The 20,069-nt window shown below is 41.3% G+C and overlaps 1 protein-coding gene across 1 annotated transcript; it reads right to left on the bottom strand.

Moving 5' to 3' along the window:
- Positions 1–557: 557 nt before the first annotated feature.
- Positions 558–19,587, bottom strand: LOC104155712 (WASH complex subunit FAM21A-like; the record flags this gene model as incomplete). Its single annotated transcript, XM_009709744.1, has 14 exons — positions 558–1,041; positions 4,291–4,465; positions 5,067–5,678; positions 8,008–8,220; positions 8,927–8,989; positions 10,609–10,728; positions 11,786–11,881; positions 12,087–12,215; positions 14,961–15,143; positions 15,563–15,568; positions 16,158–16,343; positions 17,286–17,397; positions 17,856–18,019; positions 19,471–19,587. Coding segments are annotated over 14 exons (2,313 nt in total), but the record flags the coding sequence as incomplete, so codon positions are not given.
- Between the last annotated feature and the right edge of the window lie 482 nt (positions 19,588–20,069).

Below are 20,069 nucleotides of genomic sequence, written 5' to 3'. Positions count from 1 at the left end.
GATGAGAAAGGAAAGCAGACAGCAAGTCTTTGGGCACAAGCGAGTCTCTGCACTAAGGTATGCACATAGGCTTGTTACCCTGGAAGTGACCAAGCATGCTCAGTACAGACGGACTTCTTGGAAAGTGTTATTTGCAAAACTTTGGCAAACCCAGGCAGAAAAAAAAAAAAAAAAAAACAAAACTCATTTAGTGGCTTACAACTTGAACAGAAGACAATGTTAGGTTTCTGTTGTTTTCATGGAGTGCTAGGTGCTCATCTGTAACGCTCCTCCTGGCAGAGAAGTTTTAACCATTGCTATTTTTATAGACTACACTAGCTGCCAATATGAAATACCTTATCTCTACCTAGTTTCAAGTCGTGCACTAAGATTTGTTAACTGCTTGATTACATAAGAGGAGAAGCTGTACCTGATAACAGAAACCAGCCTTACCCTAGCTCAGTAGATTGGCAGCTGATCCAGACAAGGCATGGTAGTGATTTTGGTTGTTTGCATCTCATGATGCAGACGTCCTTAGCAAGCAGTAAAGAGGAAAGTAAGACATACAGACAGATCTGGTTTAACAGACACCATTTACTATTTATCAATTATTTTCTCTACAGATCTGTTCAATAAAACAAACTATACTTTGCATAATAGATTACTTCATTGCAGGGATTGCACAGGCTATATTCATCTGGGCACCATAGAAACAAGATAGCAGGAGGTTACTGTCTTTTTTTTAAAAATATATCATTTAGCACAATTAGACTCACCACAAGAGAATACTAACCATTTTAAATGGGTAATCTCATTTAAATATCCACAGCAATCTCATTTCAGCTCTACTGAATTAGAGAATCCACAGTATTAGTACTGGACAGGGCATAAGGAAGGTGTCCTCTCTGCAACACACTCCACTTGGCTACTGACGTCCAAAGGCATTCAGCGGGTCATCAAATGTGCTCAGTGTCTTGCTTTCAGATTTTGCTTCCGAGGCTGCTTGCGAAGATCTGCTTTTGGGAGTGGGTATCTTGACTTGGCTGCTAGAGAAGATATCATCTAAAAGGGGGGAGGAAAAAAAAAAAAAATTTAATGTGAAGTGACTGCCAAACAGAAGTAACATTGTACATAAGAGTCTCCAGCACACAGCAGTGACTGCCAAGGACACACTGTGATAAAACAAATGCTTTCCTGCTGCTTGCGATTCTAGATGCATTCGTAAGGACATACGTGGGAGCTGTAAGCTGTAAGTCAAATTAGCAATATTTTTTCTTCTCAGCAGAGCACCATACTACTTGTTATAACATGTTCAAGCTCTCATAAGCATTTGAGAAGTACTAATAAATTAAACCTCCACAATAAATTCCATCGTGCAAGTGCCAGATAACATCCCTCTTATCTAGAACATTAGCGTCTGAGGAACCTGAGAGATCCAAGAGCTGTGAGGCTGTTGCCAAAGAAAAACAGAAGAGGAAAAGAAGGTACTTGCTAGTGACTACTGTTGCAAAATTCATTAGCCATATGAGAGTCTTTAATCTACAGCACAATAAGAACACAGCATAAATCACTGGAGAACAGAGCACAGCTAAGATGCAAGGAGGCAGACAGCTACAACTGTCATCCTGGTGAATATTCAAAAAGTCTGTCTACAGTCTTGAATCAAGATCTCCCACCATCTTCCTCAAAACAAGCATTTCTGTTATGAATAACTAGGGCCACAAAGTGGAAAAATATCTTGTTGCTATTAGGACAGAGTTCTCTCCTGAAGGATAACAACAAGTAGAAATTAAACCCTCCAACCTGGATACCCTGTGCCAGCAGCAGAGCTCACAGACCTGCATGCAGTTCTTGCTGTGGCTCTTGCTGCTTGTGTTTAGGACTCTGCTCACGGAAAGAGACAGAGCTGCTACTCTACACATACTGAAGTGTTGCCCTGAGGTTTCCTGGGCACACACAACAGCATATCTTTTCCTATACAGTAAGGTTTTAAATTTAGGATTCACAGATTATGCAGTTGGATTATGAGAGGATAAAAAAAAAAACCACCACAACTTTACAAGACTGAGATATGTGGATCACTAGTGATTCACAAGGCCAATACAAGTAGCACATAACTGGTCTTGAATCCCAATTAAGAAAACACAGGTCTTACACAGAGGTTATTAGCCATTTACTAGTCCAGAGTATGAAAACTAATATTTCAGCCTTCAGCACATATCCTAACCTTGAGCAGAGGCCAAGCACAAACTGGCCTATCACAACGTGCTTGCCTTTCTCTTCTCGGTACTTCTTCCACTCCAGCACATGTCTGCTACTGTGCTGATCATAGGGATTACACAGGAATAATCCAGGACAGCATTTCAGCACAAGAGCAGTTTAGAAAGGCAGTAAAAGAGAGTAATCCCCTACTGGCATCACTCCAAAGCAAGAAGCTATCACATGGATTCCCTTCTGCTGTGAAGCTAAGTACAGTGAGTGCCACAAGCAGTAGAGGTACCACTCCCATTTTATAACAAGGCCTAAGGAATAGGAAAGTTTTGGCCATAGAAAACAGTATTTATCAATGCACAAGAAAGCTCAGTCACCATTTTGCAGACAGCCAGAGGTAACATGAAGATGTTTGCATCATCAACCATAGGTGACTGAGGAGGCTAGAAGGATAAAGACCTGAGAAAGAGTTTTTCTAATACTGCCATAACAAGCCTAACACAAATGTAGTAAATAGTGACTAGAAGCTGTGGTAGGACAAAGCAAAGCAGCCTGCAGCCTCCACACCCCACGCCCCTCCCCCCAAAACTGCACTCACTTACTATTTTATCTGCAGGAGAAAGGATCTCCTAAAACAACAATGTACAGCCCTTATAAAGCATCACCATGATCACTTAAGCCAACCCTTAACCTGAAGCATTGGCAAGTGCCTGTTCTACTACTCTACTGCCAGCAGGGCATCCTCACCTTCATGCATCTTTCCTACACTCCTGTTGGTGTTCTGCAGCTCCATAGCTTTGGGCACTAAGAAGCTGCATACCTATGGCTGCACCACAAAACAGTCAACACTCTAGAGGAAGACAAAGTCTATCAGATACAGGGTGCTGTAGATGCTATAGGTATCAAGATCAGCTGTGACATCAAACAACAAGCTCTAGCAGCAGAGTAGATGTCAAAAGTGGAAGTGCAAACAGCAGGTTCTGTTGTGGCTAATTTTCCAAGATACTTTAAAGTGGCACTCTACAACTGTTTCTTTCACCATGAGGTTGGGATTTTTGTAATGAAAAAATTGGAAGGGGTAGCTGTTTGGGAAATTCTTTCATTTGCTATAGGCTACATGAAAAAATGTGATTAAAATAAGATATTTTAATCATCCAATACATATTTCAAATGCCTTGCCCACAAACATTTAAGTTATTTTTTTTTAATCAATTGAGAAGGTTTTGAAATCTCAAGATGTTAATTCTCTGGCAAGTTTTCTAACACATTTACAGACTTCAGCCAGGTCATTCCATCAGGCCGGAATGCTTAACAGCAGTCCAAGCAAAACAGTGATAAGTCAGATTCAATTTGAATAGCTTAGAAAGAATGAAGACTGACAAGAATCAAAGCTAGAGGAGAAGGGAATTTCTTATCTTAGGGGAAAAGAAATAAATGCAATCTGAAAGAAGAGCTATAAACACGAAGAGTCTGAGAACAGACAGACACAGTCAAGGATCAAATGACTTTCGATACCTCCACTGATGGAGAACAAGAAAGAAGCATGCTTTGTATCATTTCACATTACTATATGCTGCTTTTTCAACAAATTATACAAGGCATACTTTTGCTCTCAGGAGTAGTATTTTTAAACTGTTCTGGGTTTACATGGATGTAAACAAGATTTTACGGGCTCCAAGGTCGTCAACACAATAGAGAAGGTGGGGTGGGAAGAGATGCTAATTTCTTCATATCAGTGAAGCACAATACAAAGAGCTGTGCAAATTGAAACAGAGAACATATCTCAGAGCCGTAACAACATGAGATTAGGTTCTTATTCCAGAGAAGAGAAGTTTTCTAATTCCCACAGGTGAGAAAATCCCTACAGGAATTAAACTATTCCTTCTCTCAGAAGAATTTTATACACTCTCCTAAACCATTTTAAATGCCATGCTAGTTCTACAAATCTAGGAAGTTCTTATCCAAGGTTAATATCCAAAGATGACCAGAGATTTCAGAGCAGCTGTAAAGGTAAAAGAAAGCAAGATGTTCTAAAACATCTCCAATGAATGCAACTCAGGAGAATATTATGAGATTAGCAGCAAGATATTAGACACTTACCCATATCATCATCAAATATGGATTTTTGTTCTGCCTTTTTCTTGGTCTTCTTTTCTTTTGGTTTTATGGTGAGATCCGCAAAAATATCAATGTTATCGTCAAACAGGTTAGTCTCTGGCATTTTCTCTTTTGCTTTGTTCATTGGTTTAATTGCCTCAGTAGCAAATATATCATCCTTGGAGCAAAGCACAGAGAGATCATCAATACACAACACACTTCAAGAGAATAGTCAAATTATCTGTACACAGCAGCTGAGATGTTTAAAACACTAACAGCCTTGGGCTTCTCAAACCCGAGAAGTTTGTCACTTCTCCTCATGCAAGGCTTGGCAGAAGTGCTTTAGTATGGGATTGTGCACAGGTCAAGTATAGCACACAGATGTTTGTATCAGCTGCCCAGGCTGCCAACTTCATTCCTTTTTTAAGAGAGTTATTTGAGCTGCTGTGCGTTGAACAGACAGCTAACAGATAAGAACCGAATACTTCATTATTCTGAAAAAGGTCATAATCACAGGTATGTTGTCACAGTACATTCAGTGACATGCCTGCTCTGTGTTAAGGTGCCACCTTTCGATCCACTCTTGCTAATAAGGGGGTTAACAACCAAAGAAAGGGTTTCTATTGCCCAGTAGCAGAGCATGATCGACAGTTTACTTCACTACCTATCCTGCACACCCCATCCTACTCAGCAGCCTCCATTAGACCTGTGTCTAAGTAGAAGGGTCTGCGTAAGGCCATGGGGATCAAAAAGGCCAAGGTGGCAGGCTCAACCATTACCTCAAAGATATCTTGGACAGTAGGGTCAACAGCTTGCCAGACAGCAGATTTCAACTCCTTTTTTCCAGTTTTCTGACAAGTGAAGAGAGAATCTTCCTCTTCCTCCAAAAAAGGTATAGGGGTGCTTTTTGTTGAAGATTTTTGCTCTACAGGCTGGAAGAGATCATTGCTGTCCTGATCACCCAGAACAGACAGATCAGGCTTTTTCTCTCTGCCCTTGATGGGTTTGTTAGCCACACTGTCTGGCATCCCTACCTTTAACTTGGATTGTGCAGCTGGTCTGGATGTTGAGCTGCTTGCAAAAAGGTCTTCCGATTCAAACAGATCATCCCCTTGGTCTGTGGATTCTGGAGGAAGGAGTTTGTTTGTCCCAGCAGACAAAACACTGCTGTGAGCTGGTAGTGACAAGCCAGAGAGAAAGCCATTTTCCTTGGACTCTGCTTCAGTAGCAAGAGGCTCCTTTATGTTCACTACTACTGAAGTCTGTTTTGGTAGAGAAAATTGTGATTCTTTAGCACTGTCCACCTCCTCATTCTCTTCAGACTCTTGGGCAGCTAGACGACGGGCCATTCTGCTCTGAGGTCTTCGTTTTCCTGTAACCTTGATCCTGGTCTGCAAGAAAAGAGTAAAAGCAGAGCAGGGTTATACAGAAGGAAAAAAAACACACTTCACAGAAGGCAGGTTAGGATTCCTGTTACGTTTCCTTGTAGCACTTTCACCTTCACAACACTGCAATTAACATGCATTATCCATTTCATACTAGCACACTGAAACTGATTTAACTACAAGTTCTGCTCACAGCTGTCGTTTAAGTAACTGAAAGAGCTACACGCACATTTAAAGAAATGCTCAGTTGGGAATCTTGAGCAAGGAGTGCTAAGCAGACACTGATTTAGGTTATCGATAGACACAGCAGGAACCATTCATCATCAGTGCAGCATCATCCATTCTCCTCATTTTTCAGAAAGGGGAAAGATGGGCAAGTGGGACATTCAAGCTTGGAGTAGTTTGCAGCAACGTTCAGAAAAATAACCCAGGACTTTTGATTTGCTGACCTCTGGTCATTCCACAGCAGGTGGAATTGAGGTACAAAGGCAACAGCACTCGCAAGTAGAGAGTCACAACACGGGTCGGCAAGCCACTCTAGTCCCTCAGCTTTAGGTAATACTGTAGTCAGAGTGTGACAGCTTGCTAATCCAAGGGTTTCTGCGGTGGAGTTAGTCTGTCCAAGCCATGACTAATTATGTTTTCCATTTAATTTTGTTTTATGCATAGCCTGCTGCAATTTATTCCTCTGCTGCTTTTAAAGAAGCCCCCCTGCAAGTTTCCTTTACATCCTCTACCATATGCCACATGGACAAGAGTATTCACACAGGTAGGAAACAGATCAGTACAACCTCCTCTTCCCTTTTGTTAATTGCTGTGTTGGAGTAGAAGTACAATCTGGATGGATATGCTGTAACACAGCTTAAAGGAGCCATGTGCTTTTGTCAGAATCATTGTAGAAGCACATCTGCCTTCAGAGTGTGGGGCTGTATTGATCAGAGCATGGCTGAAAAACAGGAAAATTATGATGGAAGGGAGATGCACTTGAAAAAAAACAAAAACCAAACACCTGATCCCTGCTCCATGCACTGTTCTTTGAAAGGACAGCCAGAATGCTGGGTGGGTTACTTTGTTCCAGCCTTTTGAAAAAAGTACATTTGGCTGCATATATTTACAGTTTAAACTCAAACTTGAAAGGTTCAAGAAACAATGACATGCCAAAATTCAAACATGTAACCTGAGCCACAAAAAACATTCTCTGTATAGTTACTGAGTTGCTGCTTCTCAGATTACTTCTGTAAACAAGCATGCATCACCATTATGCTAAAATGAACATTCAAGGTTGACCATATGCAGCTACAGGAGCTCTACTCTTTTGCAAGCTTATCTATTCAAAAGTATCATGATAGAGGGTTTGTCTGTTGCGCAGGACATGCTGCTATTGGAAACAACTATGCCTACATGGTTATATATTAGTCTGATGTAAAAGCTTCAAACCCATGTGACACTATGGGGTCATGTCAGACATTGTGGTGACAGCTGCTGCATCTTCCCAAGTCATCTCTGCTGCTCATCTAGTAATGAACAGCCCCAGCAGCATTAAGGAAAGAAAGAATCAAATTTAATATCCTAAGTTATCTTATTCCAATCACTACTGTCAGGAAACCCAAGAGATTTATAAAATCATAAGCATCCAGACCAGATCTTAACTTCATGGTTCAAGGTTGTGTTTTTTTTTTTTTAAAGAATCATTAAATCTTTAAATAGAATATGCCTTTTGCAGTCCATAAAGTAAAAGGTATGAATAAAAACCAAGTGAGTCAGGAGGCAGAGATCTGCCATTTCAAAAGCTGTAACACTATTTTTGGTTTGGTTTTGTGTACGTTTTTTCTTTAAAAAGAAAGTTTCTGTTTGAAAAAGAATTGGGAGTGACAGTTCAGGACAACACGACATTTTTATCCACAGAGGTAAAGGTCAACCTACAGCAGTGATGTGTTCTTGATATCTTGCTACAGCAGCTGTCTATAACATATTTTATAGGTAGCCTAGAGAGATGCCCTTTTTATGGTTTTCAGGTTGGTGTCTCCTAGGCCAGGACAAGATGTTATGCTAAGATACTTTTTAAAACCACTGTGTTTGGGGAACATACACATGTACCTTAAAAAGGCACAGAATTAGGCATATGCATAAGCCCTTTACAGAGCTAAGCATCTAGTATGCTTGACTTTCTCTTCAGTGGTCTGCGGAAGTGAGCGGGGATCAGATTTCCACACCGCCATTAAGATTCAGATAGACCACACCGTTAGCAGAACTTACATACCAAAACACAAATTCCTGCCTGAGGACAGACTGTGTTTTTAATCCCCTTTTCTATCCTCCTAAATACCAAGGTTACCTTATTGGCACTGTGCAAGGTATCCGCTTGCATAGGCTGATCAAAGCTTACACCCAGTTCTTCATTGTTTCCTGCAGCACAGAAGGCTTCGCTGTTCTGTACATCCTTGGGCTCATGCAATGAAGTGTCCAGAATTGGTAAGGGGGACCTTACATTGGAGACTTTAGGCATTGCACCAGGTAGTAAGGCTGCAGGGTTAATAGCTAAGTTAGCCTACAAAATAGAGAAAACAAAAACATACACACAAAAAGAGATCATATTAGTACTGCTCAAGAGAAAGCATGGCTCCAGAGAAGCAGTAAGAACTATTGCATGTAGGCATTCAAGTTCTACTTCTACAAGGGCCTGGTCTTTCTCACACCTACACACTTCTGTGTCTCCCATGTCCTCTGTCTCACTAAGTCTGTGGAGTGCTCAACACTATCACTCTCCATAAGAGCTTCAGGAACAGCATGGACACATCATGTCAGACCAAACACCTATATAGCTCAGTATCCTGTTTGAGGACAACAATAGTTCTGAGGTTAAGAGTGATACTGTGATACAGACAGTTATTAGTCATTTCATGTCAGAATAGGGACATAATCAAAACCCCAAACCCCTAAGAGTCTCTGAACATACCTCTAAGAGTCTCTAAACATACTTAAAAATAGTGCTGAGAAGAATAGCAGGTCAAAGAGGAGCCCACCCTCTACCCCCCAAATAGAGTAAATAGTGCTGCTCAGAGTCTGAAACAGGAGGGAGAAATAATATTAAACATGCAATACAGAAAAAGTAACAGAAAATACACCATCTGAAAAAAAAAAATAAATTGCAAGAGTAAGGTAAGGAAGTAAAAAAATTTTGTTTCAGGAAAAGCCATCAGTGAGGCAAGGAAGATTTTTTATTTGAAAGTCAAAATGCCAATAAAGTTAATTACTTGTAGCTTTCCAATCCGAGATGAGGGCTCTTTAGTTTTAATGGGAACAGGACCTGTAGATTTCTGCACAAAATTACACTGGATTAAACAAGTGGACAAGTTGTTATCAATCAGACCATAGTTTGCATTTTAATATATCTATAGAAAGCAGATCACTGCTTACCAATTTCTTCTGCAGATACCTTGTTATCATCACATTCTAGCACCAGAACTACAGTCACTCAATTTTCAGCTTCAGTTCCCCACATGCCATAGCCCCATCTCCATTATCGCATTTCATTCCACCCTCCTCCTACCCAGTATTATACTTTGCCATAGTAACCCAACAACTTCCATCTTCTCCAGGTCACACACACCACCAGTCAAATCAAACTCTGACAGCTACCCTCCCTCCTTGCTTATTCCTTCCCCTAAGACCCTCTGAAGCCATGTCACCAGATCATGATATAACTAACTTTTCTCTTCCTGACCGGCTATAAGAGGGCCACAGACTTCAATGATGCCCACATGGAAGCCAAGAGGGCTACAAAATTGCACCTTTCAGCCTGGAATGAAAACAGCTTCATAGAAGTAAGTGCTCCTCTATAGAAAGCAGACCATCAGTGCCAGAAATAAGACTAGACTAAAAGAGCAAGAGCAGCTGTTTGGTCTGAAGACTTGGGTGAATTCTAGGATTTAGGGATGAATCAAATCAGCTAAGGTGCTCTTCCCAGAGCTTTCTCTCCACAAATTTGTAGTCTACCATGGTTCTGTGAGCTAGGCTGTGCTGCTGTTGGTGTGACTGGGCAGTCAGAGCTCCTTCAGCCAGGCTGAGGTACCTGAGGGTTTGCAAGGGTTAGGACACTGTTTTAGGGGTCTTGATAGCATGACAGAGGAATCCTAGTGTCTGAGGAAATTGTTCTCCACTTAAATGCATGTGGTGTTCAGCTGAACCTCAGATAGGCTGAAATCATTCCTATACCAGGCTGTCAGTAGCTACAAAAAAGGGAAGAAGATGAGTGTGGTTCTACACTTCAAGGAATACTTCACCATAAGGGACGACACGCTAATTACTAGCCCTACAGACTTGCTCTGTGTTCCTCAGCCCAGGGGAGGAAAACCAGCACCCACCCCCCACAATGAGAAGCTAATCTCCTACAGATGGAAATCCAACAAGCAGCTCTGGTGAGGCACAAGCCAGAATTCAGATCCAGACTGCCTGTCCCAGAGACCCTTGGTTCTGCAAGCTTAATCACAAGAGTAGGAGTCTTGTTTGCTCATCATAAAATCTCCAAGATAAGAGTCTCAACAGCCACAGATTTGTGCTGCATGCCCTGACCTCCTTTCTGAGAAAGCCTGCCTATAGTTTAAAGATCACATTCAGTCCAACAGACACTGGCACTTCAGAGAATAATGAACAACCCATTTTCAATTCAACTGGACCTGAGGTGTAGCTTTTCACTGCCTTGTACTTTGCCCTTGTAAGTATGGGGCAATGAATAAAACTTGTATCAATAGCATTTAAACTTCTTGGTAGTAACAGCGCACCTGCTGATAAGCAGAGACAAGTTTGGCCATGCATTGCTTTGCAGACAGTGAACCCAGGCATTAGTTTTTATCTTTTCAAGAGACTTACTTAAAACAAAATGATACATCTCCTTTTTCTTCGCATGCTGTTCAAGACATAAGATTTAAGTACTTGCCTCCATAGACACTGCCTTCAAAGCTTCATCTTGTTTGGCACTTAAAGCACTTTCTAGAAGGTTACTGCTCTCCAAGGAAGGGCCAGTACTGGTCTTAAGTGTTTTCTTCTCAGCTATTTTCTGAAAGCATTAAGAGCACAAGTCAACATGAATCGCATAAAAAGCATGGACTGCAGATCAAAAAAATAAACAAGCAAAACTTTTTAAAATCCTGCTTCTACCTGAAAAGAAAACTAGCCACATCTTTTGACTGTACAATGTATAAGCATTGCCTTTTGGCTCTGCAACGACAAGGGCCTTCCGCTCCTCCATTCCTTTAGCCTACCTCAACCTTTGCTGTCTATGCTAATGATAAATAATGACAGTTTCAATAAATGCATACATATTTCCTCATGCACAGGACAGCAGGGAAAATAGAAGCACAGAGCTAGCCTTGGAACACTGCTGTTTTTAAGTTTTCAAGAAAACAGGCTCCATATATAGCTGCCAAGCGCTAATTACTTAAGACCACCCCTTCCACAGTCCTCAGAAACTGTTTCCAGGAACTATTGCCAGTTTTCTAGCCTAACTTCCAGCTATAGACATGAAAATAGACTAAAGTAAAAGTCAGCTTCAATTTAATTAAGCTAAATACATTTAGAGTAGCAGTTTAGAATGCATGCATTAGGACTTTGACCTCAGGCCACCTGTAATGCAAGTCTAGTTCATTACTGCAGCTGCTTACGCTCTAAGAAGAATCCAGTGATCACAAGGATTTTAATACCACACTCATTACCTTAAATCAAACCAACCTGCAGAGACTTTCATTACATAAGTCTTAGAGCAAGGCTATCAGTCATGCATAAACTACAAGGAAGTAAAGTTAGCAAGTTAAAAAATAAAACAATTAAACAATACAAACTCTACTACTCTGATTTCTGCTTAGGTGTGTTCTCTTACACCTAAGCCAGTCCCAGTGGTACACAAAAAGAATCCAATCCTCTCATCCCAGCTCTGGGAGACCTAATGCATCTGTTTGTTCCCTATGTCTTCAGGGTCACATTGGCCATTTCTATTCTCTCAAAAAGATTTGAGAAGTCATTTCATTTCTTGTGGGAATACATTTGGAAGAAATCCCTTCCATACACTTCTTTCCAATGTCTTTTATAAAATCCATTTACAGTAGAGGAACAGATACCAGCAAGTTTGTTTTAGTGGTACTGAAGAGATCATCCTCATCGTCATCCTCAAAAAGCCCTCCTCCAGATGATGGCTTCAGGATATCGTTCGCAGACTAAAGAGACAAAGGATAAAGAAAAGACATGTCACAGATCAAAAGCACATCTCCTTCAGCCCATGATGCCTGAACTGATATTAGCACTTGTCCCTCCCTGGATATCAGTGACTTCTAAGCTGCATTCAAACAAGGAACACCAGTATGCTGCACCCTTCAAAGACTGTTTTTAAATAGCAGGTTCAGAGGAGGACTTTGAACTCACGATCGACTTTTTGGGGCTGGCAAAGAGGTCAACATCTGGATCATTGTCCTTCTGAAGTTTGTGACTGAAGAGGAGCTCTTCGTCTTGAAAGACTCCAGTGCTTTTGGGCCGAGTACTTTTCTCAGAAGCCTGGAAGCAGAGGAGAAAGCTCCATGCAGTGAGAAACTCGCTCCTTAAGAAGGTTATTTGCCTAGTGGTAAGGCAGGTTACAATTCACCTGAGGCTACACTGCAATCGTAGTAACAGAAATACAACTTTAACTGCCAGTTATATATTTTACTCTGAACAAATTTGCAAATCTTACAATGTAAATATTTGTATTCACAGTTCAATTTGATGAGAAGACATTAACAAAAATGTATCTGTGCCCACTGACCTGACATCCAGCTGCTACTATTTACCTGTATTCCTTAGAAGGGAAAAAAAAAAAAAAAAAAAAAAAAAGGTTTCCACTATGTTATCATGGGTGTACAGTAAGGTTTATATTTCAGTAAGACTTTTATGCCTTGAATTTTTCAGCTAAGGGTACAGGACAGAGAAGTGAGAGGAAGAGAATCTGGTTAATTATCTTCCTAAGCTGCCTTTTTAAAGAAGAATAACATAAAACAAACAACTAACTCTCAAAGTTGAAGGCCTATTATTTTTGCTAGATTCCCTGTTCTCCTCCCATTAAAGCAAACACCCCCACAATGAAGAACAGAACACATTGTCTGCCTTTGGCAAGAACTTCTACTTTCAGATGTGCTGGGGGGGGGTGGGGGGGTGCAGGGGGGAATGCTGACAGTTAAACATATCACCTTATCAGCCCTCCACTATCTGGCAAACCAACCAGTATCAACTGGTTGGACACCAAAAACAATGCCTCTCTATGACCATGGTCACTGTATCCACCCAAGTCTGACTTTCAAAAGGCAAAGGCCCCACTGAATATCTAGGTAGAGGCCAGTATTTATGTTTCACCACCCAGCTATCTCTTCAGGACTGATGTTTATGAGGAGCAGCTGAGGGAATTGGGGCTATTTAGCCTGGAGAAAAGGAGGCTGAGGGGAGACCTTATCAGTCTCCACAACTATCTGGAAGGAGGTTGTAGTGAGGTGAGTGTCAGGCTCTTCTCCCAAGTAACAAGAGATAGGACAAGATAAAATGGCCTCAAGTTGCACCAAGTGAGGTTTAGATTGGATATTAGGAAAAAATTCTTTGCTGAAAGGGTTGTCAAGCATTGGAACAGGCTGCCCAGGGAAGTGGCTGAGTCGCCATCCCTGGAGGTATTTAAAAGATGTGTAGATGTGGTGCTTAGGGACATGGTTTAGTGGTGGACTTGGCAGTGTTAGGTTAACGGTTGGACTTGATGATCCTAAAGGTGTTTTCCAACCAAAACTATTCTATGATTCTATACACAAATGAAAGGATGGCTCTTAAAAGCATGACTTAATGTCCAGTAGCATAACATCAGACTCAAAATTCAAGCAGCAGGAGCAGCAGTCGTAAGAATAAAGCCCAATTCTCCCCTTCCCAGTCCAAGTTTCCAGGAGCCCCAAAGGGCTGCCTACTAAAGCTAATTTCCAGTACACCATTTTTGGTCTATACACCCTGTCCTACGATTTGACTACTGCTCCATCCTCAGCCACTCTGTGCACCAGCTTTAATTTTATATCAAAAGCCAGGTCACATTTTTAGAGCACTAGAACTGCTGTTTATGCCCAGATACATGAAAACCTAATGCACATCTAGAAGTATCCACACATGAAACACATATTAAGCTGAGATAAGCAAGAAAAATAGTAGCACCTTTCAGACCTGCCTATCAAAAAGATTAAGTTCCTAAATTATCTATTTTGATTTTTGCATGAATATGCATTTCAGCACCTTAATCACTTTGTGACTGTTACATGCTGACAGCTCAGTGACTTGAAAGGATTTGTATCTTCCAAGATTGATAGGACAGATGTGGTTTCTTGCAAACAATGTGCCCCCCCCGCCCCCAACCCCAAATACAAGATACATTCACAAGAAGTAAATAAGCGTTCAAGCTAGCAATCCATTTTAACTCAGAAGCAGCTATAAACAGAGACTTTTCTCCAAAAGATATCTATTTCATTCAGTTCCAGGGACTTCTCAATAAACTGTGTATAGCCTTTAGGGTTGACAACTTAACATGGTCAGACTAAGATGACAAAACCTTGTGGTATACTGTAATATACAATATGTACTTTTTGACATGACTTCAGGCTTACAGAAAAAAATTTTGGTACACCTGCATCAAGTAGAAACAAGAACCTTGCCATAGATTAAAGGATATCACTGCTGAAGATTCAAAGTCTACCTCTTAATGGTATATCCTACCTCAGGAAAGCCAGACAGCAAGAATATTGCAACTGGAGACTTTTTAAAAAGTGAACACACATACTAGAAAACCAGAAGTAAACATAGAATTGAGATGATTCTTGATGAAGCTAAATTTGCAGGCATATATCTACCAAGCAAACTGCAACAATATAAAGAAAATAAAGGGATAAACAACAGGGCTTCAACATCCTTCTGCTTCCTGTACCTCTGACCTTGAGGGGTAACTGGGGAATCAGTTCTGTACAGCAGACATCAAGTAGCTGCACCAAAACATCTGTGTCAAATTTCTTTTCATACTAGAATGCAGCAAAATGCTTTTGAGTTAGTGCAATGGAAAAGTTTACAAAGGTATTCAGGATCATGAGGAAGAGCACGAATAATTTCTCACCCAAGAATCTGGAAATTTAGAAACAGAGAAAGATTAGCCTTCATGACATGAAGAGAGGGAAGGTTTAAAACAAAACCCTGCCTAGAATAGCAGAGATAGAAATACTGTTTCCCAGTGTTGAAGAAGTTCCCTAGACTCACCACAACAATTTCTGTCTGTGCATTTTTAATGCCATCGTCATTGTCCAGTCTCTCCTCTTCCTCCTCCTCAAACAAGCTTAACACTTTCTTAGCTTGGGTCTTGACATCTTTCTCCAGAGCTGGTGGTGATGTTGTAAACAGACCTGAACTGCTGGCTGGCTGTAAGGATGTTGCTGCAGAAGGCTCCACCAAAAAAAAAAAAATTTTTTTAAATTAGACATCAGAGTGTTACTTAGTTCAGCTTTGCCCAAAACACCACTAAGCTTTCTTGGTTAAATGCCAGCAGTGGTCAGAGTTCTGCAATCCATTACCAAGCAGACAACTGTATTCAACTCATTTTTCCTAAGCAGACAGAATAGCCACATGCAGATTAGCAAGAGACAGTAGACAGAGAACACACTTTATGGCTCTGAAGGGAACACAAGTTTCCTCCAGTACCCTACACTGTAGTGCTGTTGATAAGCAGCTTCCTGCATAAGGTCTCCTCCTCATCCGTATGTCAGGTTGCATGTAAGCCACAAGGTTGCATTAAGAAGCTTTGCCATTATCTCTGAGGAACCTAGTTCATGCAACCTGGGATTCTTAGAAGTGGGCAGCCCTACCTGAACCTTGAATGTGCTCAGGAAAGTGCAAAGCATGATAACTACTACGGAAATTCATCAGCTGGTAATTCCCCAGCAATCATTCAGTAAGACCATGCCCAAGAGTAAGTTCTGCTGACACTTCTTCAATAATACACTCAGTAATACACATCAATACTGTTCTATAACAGTGTTGCCCAGGAGAAATTCACAATCCTGGAAGCTGCAGCTACCAGCACCATTTATAACTCATCAGAAGGTATGTTGAAACAAAGTTACTGAGCTTGAAGCACAGCCTACACATTAGTCTAGGCTATCTTTTAAAAGAAAGCTCTTCACGTCAACAAAGACTACCTAAGCCACTCCCGAGTAAAAACAAAATGGATTCCCCCCACCCCAAAAAAAACCCCAAACAATTGTCTCATGTACGTCAGTTGGGAAACAACTTTTAACTGCCATTTAATCAATTTGCTGTTTGACTGACAAATGGTTTTGCTAAATGGAGACACAGTTATTCTCTCCAAATTACCAGAGCAGTCCCAGAGCAGCACTGTTAGATTTTGGTTTTTAACTGAATCTTTACCAAACTTCAGATTAACATAAGAAAATCCCTCACTTTTTCCTCTGTTTGCTGCCCTGCAACATCTGTTCCTCTAGGCGCAGGAACTGCTCCAGGCTCTTCTAAACACCACAATGTATCTTCTACCTGGTTAGACTTTGCTGCTCTATCTGTCAGATCTTCTTTTTCCTCCTTTTCTTCTTCAGTAAAGAAAGGCGGTGCCTGTGCTGGTTTTATTTTCTCCTGCAAAATTAAAAGAATGTTGGGGACACAAAATTGGTGGGTATAAGAAGCATACACTGCTGTGGGATAGCAGAGTCTCAGTTTGCCTTCTGCAGGGGTCTAGGACACTGGCAACATGCTTGACTTCTCCTACTTTCTTCCCACGGGACACTCTGCTTTGCAACTTTTGATTTCTAGTTTTACAGGCTCTTGAGTCTGGTTGAAGAGTGCCAGGAAGCAGTTGCAAGCTTAGAGTGGATGCCCTGGGAAACTTGTCCAGTTGGTGCACCATTTCATGTGACTGCCAGCAGCTAGACTGTGGCTTGCCTCTTTCTTCTTGTATTCTCAAGCCTATTATCTTTATGAGCCACGACATAACTGTTTTCCTGGTAAGCAAAGACAATGGAGCTGAGGTGGGGGGAGCAGCACACACACATACAGGAATTCCCACTACAGATACAGCTGCGTCAAGCTTTTGCAACTCCTACTCTCAATTCCAAAACACAGACAAGCAGTACAATATGGGCTAAGCTCTTAAGACAGAGGATAACATAAGCACCCTCAACAGAGGGCCACTTGAAAAGCCTGTAAACACATCTGAATCAGCTTGGATGGAGGTGACACAAAGGGTGAAGCCCTAGCTTCACAGTCAGCAGTAAGCCGTTTGTTTCTTCTAATGGTATTTTATGGTTGAGAGCTCTCAAAACATCCTCAGAAAGGGCTTTCAGCATAAACTAAACAAATTTAGGGTTAGTGGTCATGAAAATTTTGAAATCTCTATTAGGCTGATGGTAGTAAGAAGTCTTACATCTAAGAGTTCAGTCTGCCCTGTTCCTATTCCCAGTTTGCTAGAACTACGATTGTCTAAAACAAGTTTAGAGTTACATTCAGTATCTAACAAAGAAGATACAATTATAAAAAGATGAAGTTTTCCACGTTAGTTTTAAAAGAAAGGGAAGGTACCTCTGCAGCCTTAGCATCTGAAGGAAGTAGCATTGATTGGGAGCTGAAGAGCGATTCTCCATTAATAGCATCATCTTCAAACAACAATGATACTTTCTGTGGCTTTCTTTGGCTGCAATGAGAGAGAGGAGAAAGTGGAAGATTCAGTGCAAAAGTTTCAGAGGCCATGCCCGGCACCTGTTTAAAAGTATCACTTAGAACCATCATTTACAGAAAGTGGTCCCAGATACAGGACTCTGCTTCCTCACTGTCTCAACAATTCTACCACCCTCCCTTCTCGTCTGCACACCTTTCTGCAGAACTGAAGATAAAAAGAGGTCAAGAGTATTTTATGTTGCAGGCATGGAAATAGAGAGCCCAGTTCAGTGGTAGCGAGAAGAATGATCCACCACAGACACAAAAGAGGTAAAAGAGCCCAGCCCTGCCCATTCCCACTCATACACCTCTACTTCCTCCTCAGCAGCAGTAGCAAGGGACAACACTTGCAATATGCCTGGGTTCTTCCAGTTTTGAGGGCACTGCTGGGCTGTTCTGAAAAAGTGCCCACACCACTCCCACCCGGGCTGTTACCTGTCTTTAGTGATTGCAAATAAATCCTCTTCATCCTGTTCCTCAAAGAGGCTCATCTTCTTCACAGCTTTAGCCTGACTGACAGTGCTAGCTGGTTTTGCAGGGTCCTCTTTTTGGTCATCTTCAGAAGGAAGTTTAGCAGGCTTGGACACATTCCAATGTTCCTTAAAAATAGGGAATCCTTAAGTTTTCTTTTGTCTTGGTGAAAGCCACTTTCCTATTTTCTCTATAAGCAGAAACACTTCAGCATCTTGGCAGTCCTTGCACCTCTCTACTAGTTTATTTTCCTGCCTTTGTGTTAGCCTTTGTGTTAGCCACACATCTGTAATCTGACATTGCTCAGGCTTTGCAGAGGGCCTGGCCACCTTTTGACAGACGGTATTTGCCCAGCAAAACAGGGTACACACACTTTACTATTATAGCTGCTCTTGATAACCGAGGTCAATGTCAACTGCAGTCACAGGAGTAAGGTCACCCAGTAGAACCTGACTTGAGCTACTTAAATAATTAGCAAGTTTGACATATAGGGAAAAAACAAAACAAACCAAGAAAAACCACAACACCCACACCCAAGACACCTCATTACTAGAGTGCATGATGCCGCACTTATTTCCTCAACTTTCAACCACAGTACTTTCCCCTCCCTGCCCAAGCTAGCATTTAACCAAGCCTACCCACTGAACAAGTCAAAAATTTACAGTAGAAAGACACATTTCTGGGGTTGGGAGAGTTTTCTGGTTTGTGTGTTTTCTTATTCCCAGTGTTTCAAGTGGTTTGCCCTGTTCATGCCCTTTCTCAAAGGACTACAGGCATGCTGAAGTATAAACTTGGTTTATCATACATTAAGATAAAAATGCATCTAAAGATATTATTAGTATCCACTAACAACAAAACAACTGCAAACAAGAAATTACAGGACAGGTAATAAAAATCAAGTCTACACAAAAAAGTAATTTTGAGGGTGTGAGGGCTAAGAAGAGACTGGATTCTATTTGTGTGAGTTAATTCAGAGACCTTCCAGACAACTTCTTAGTTTACTCAGTGTCTATGGCTTTTAAATGCCTCTCTGGGAAGGCTAGTTACATATGTTTCATTGTTCCCATTCCTAAATTAAAACCAAAACAAACAAAAACCAAAAAAAAACCCCAACAAACCAACAAAACCTCACCAAAAACCAAGCAAACAAAAAAACCCCACCAAGCACAAAAAAAATCCCACCCCAAAAACCCAAACCAAAGAAAAACTCACTACATATCTATCTAGAACTGCTAAACTTTCCTTACAGAAATTAAAGCAGTAAGAGCAAACTTATTTTTCCCTTTTAGTATTTTTGAGCCAGATTTGTTGGCAGCAACCTCCATTTGCTATCAATTTTTCTACAAATGACATTGAAAATCCTGATTTTTCTCTTCCACATGACTTCAGTTACCTAGATCCTGAGGTAAACTTGGGCCAAGAATTAGACAGCTTCCTCAACTGCAAACAAATCACAGGATTGGGGTAGATGTGGCATGTGGATACAGCAGAGTTTGACTCTGGTTCCCATCTCAGTTTTGTGCTTTGCCCACCATAAAGCCCAGTAACCCCTTTCAACCAAATTTTATCTCCTCAGTACCTCCTCATCGCTGCTGAACAATATGCTGGACGCTTTCTTGAGTGGCTCCGACTGCTTTGCTTTCCCTTCTGGGGGTTTTTCCTGTTGCTTCTTGGCAGGTACCACACCGAAGAGATCCTTGAAATAAAAGACTAAAAAAATCAAAAGCCAAAGCCACAACGAAAAGCTCACTGAGAAGTCATCAGCATGCAAGACATTAGGAAGAGCATGGGCAGCAGAGTGAGGGAGGTTATCTTCCCCCTCTACTCTGCCCTGGTGAGGCCACATCTGGAGTACTGTGCCTAGTTCTGGGATCCCTCCAGTTCAAGAAAGACAAGGAAATGCTGGAGAAAGTCCAGCGGAGGGCAACAAAGATGATGATGGGACTGAAGCTTATGAGGAAAGGCTGAGGGACCTGGGTCTGTTCAGCCTGGAGCAGGGAAGACTGAGAGGGGATCTGACCAATGCTTATAAATACATTAAGGGTGGGTGTCAAGAGGATGGAGCCAGACTCTTTTTAGTGGCGCCCAGTGACAGGTTGTCCTGGTTTGGTTAAAACAGGGCTGTTTTCTACATTCTCCTTTCAGGAGTTTTTCTTACCATCAAATCCCTTCTAAGTA

Source organism: Cariama cristata, unplaced genomic scaffold (genome assembly GCF_000690535.1).
Source record: "Cariama cristata isolate BGI_N322 unplaced genomic scaffold, ASM69053v1 scaffold3451, whole genome shotgun sequence".
NCBI lineage: Eukaryota > Metazoa > Chordata > Aves > Cariamiformes > Cariamidae > Cariama > Cariama cristata.
The sequence above is the reverse complement of the archived record's forward strand: the minus strand, read 5'-3'. Positions and strand labels throughout refer to the sequence as shown.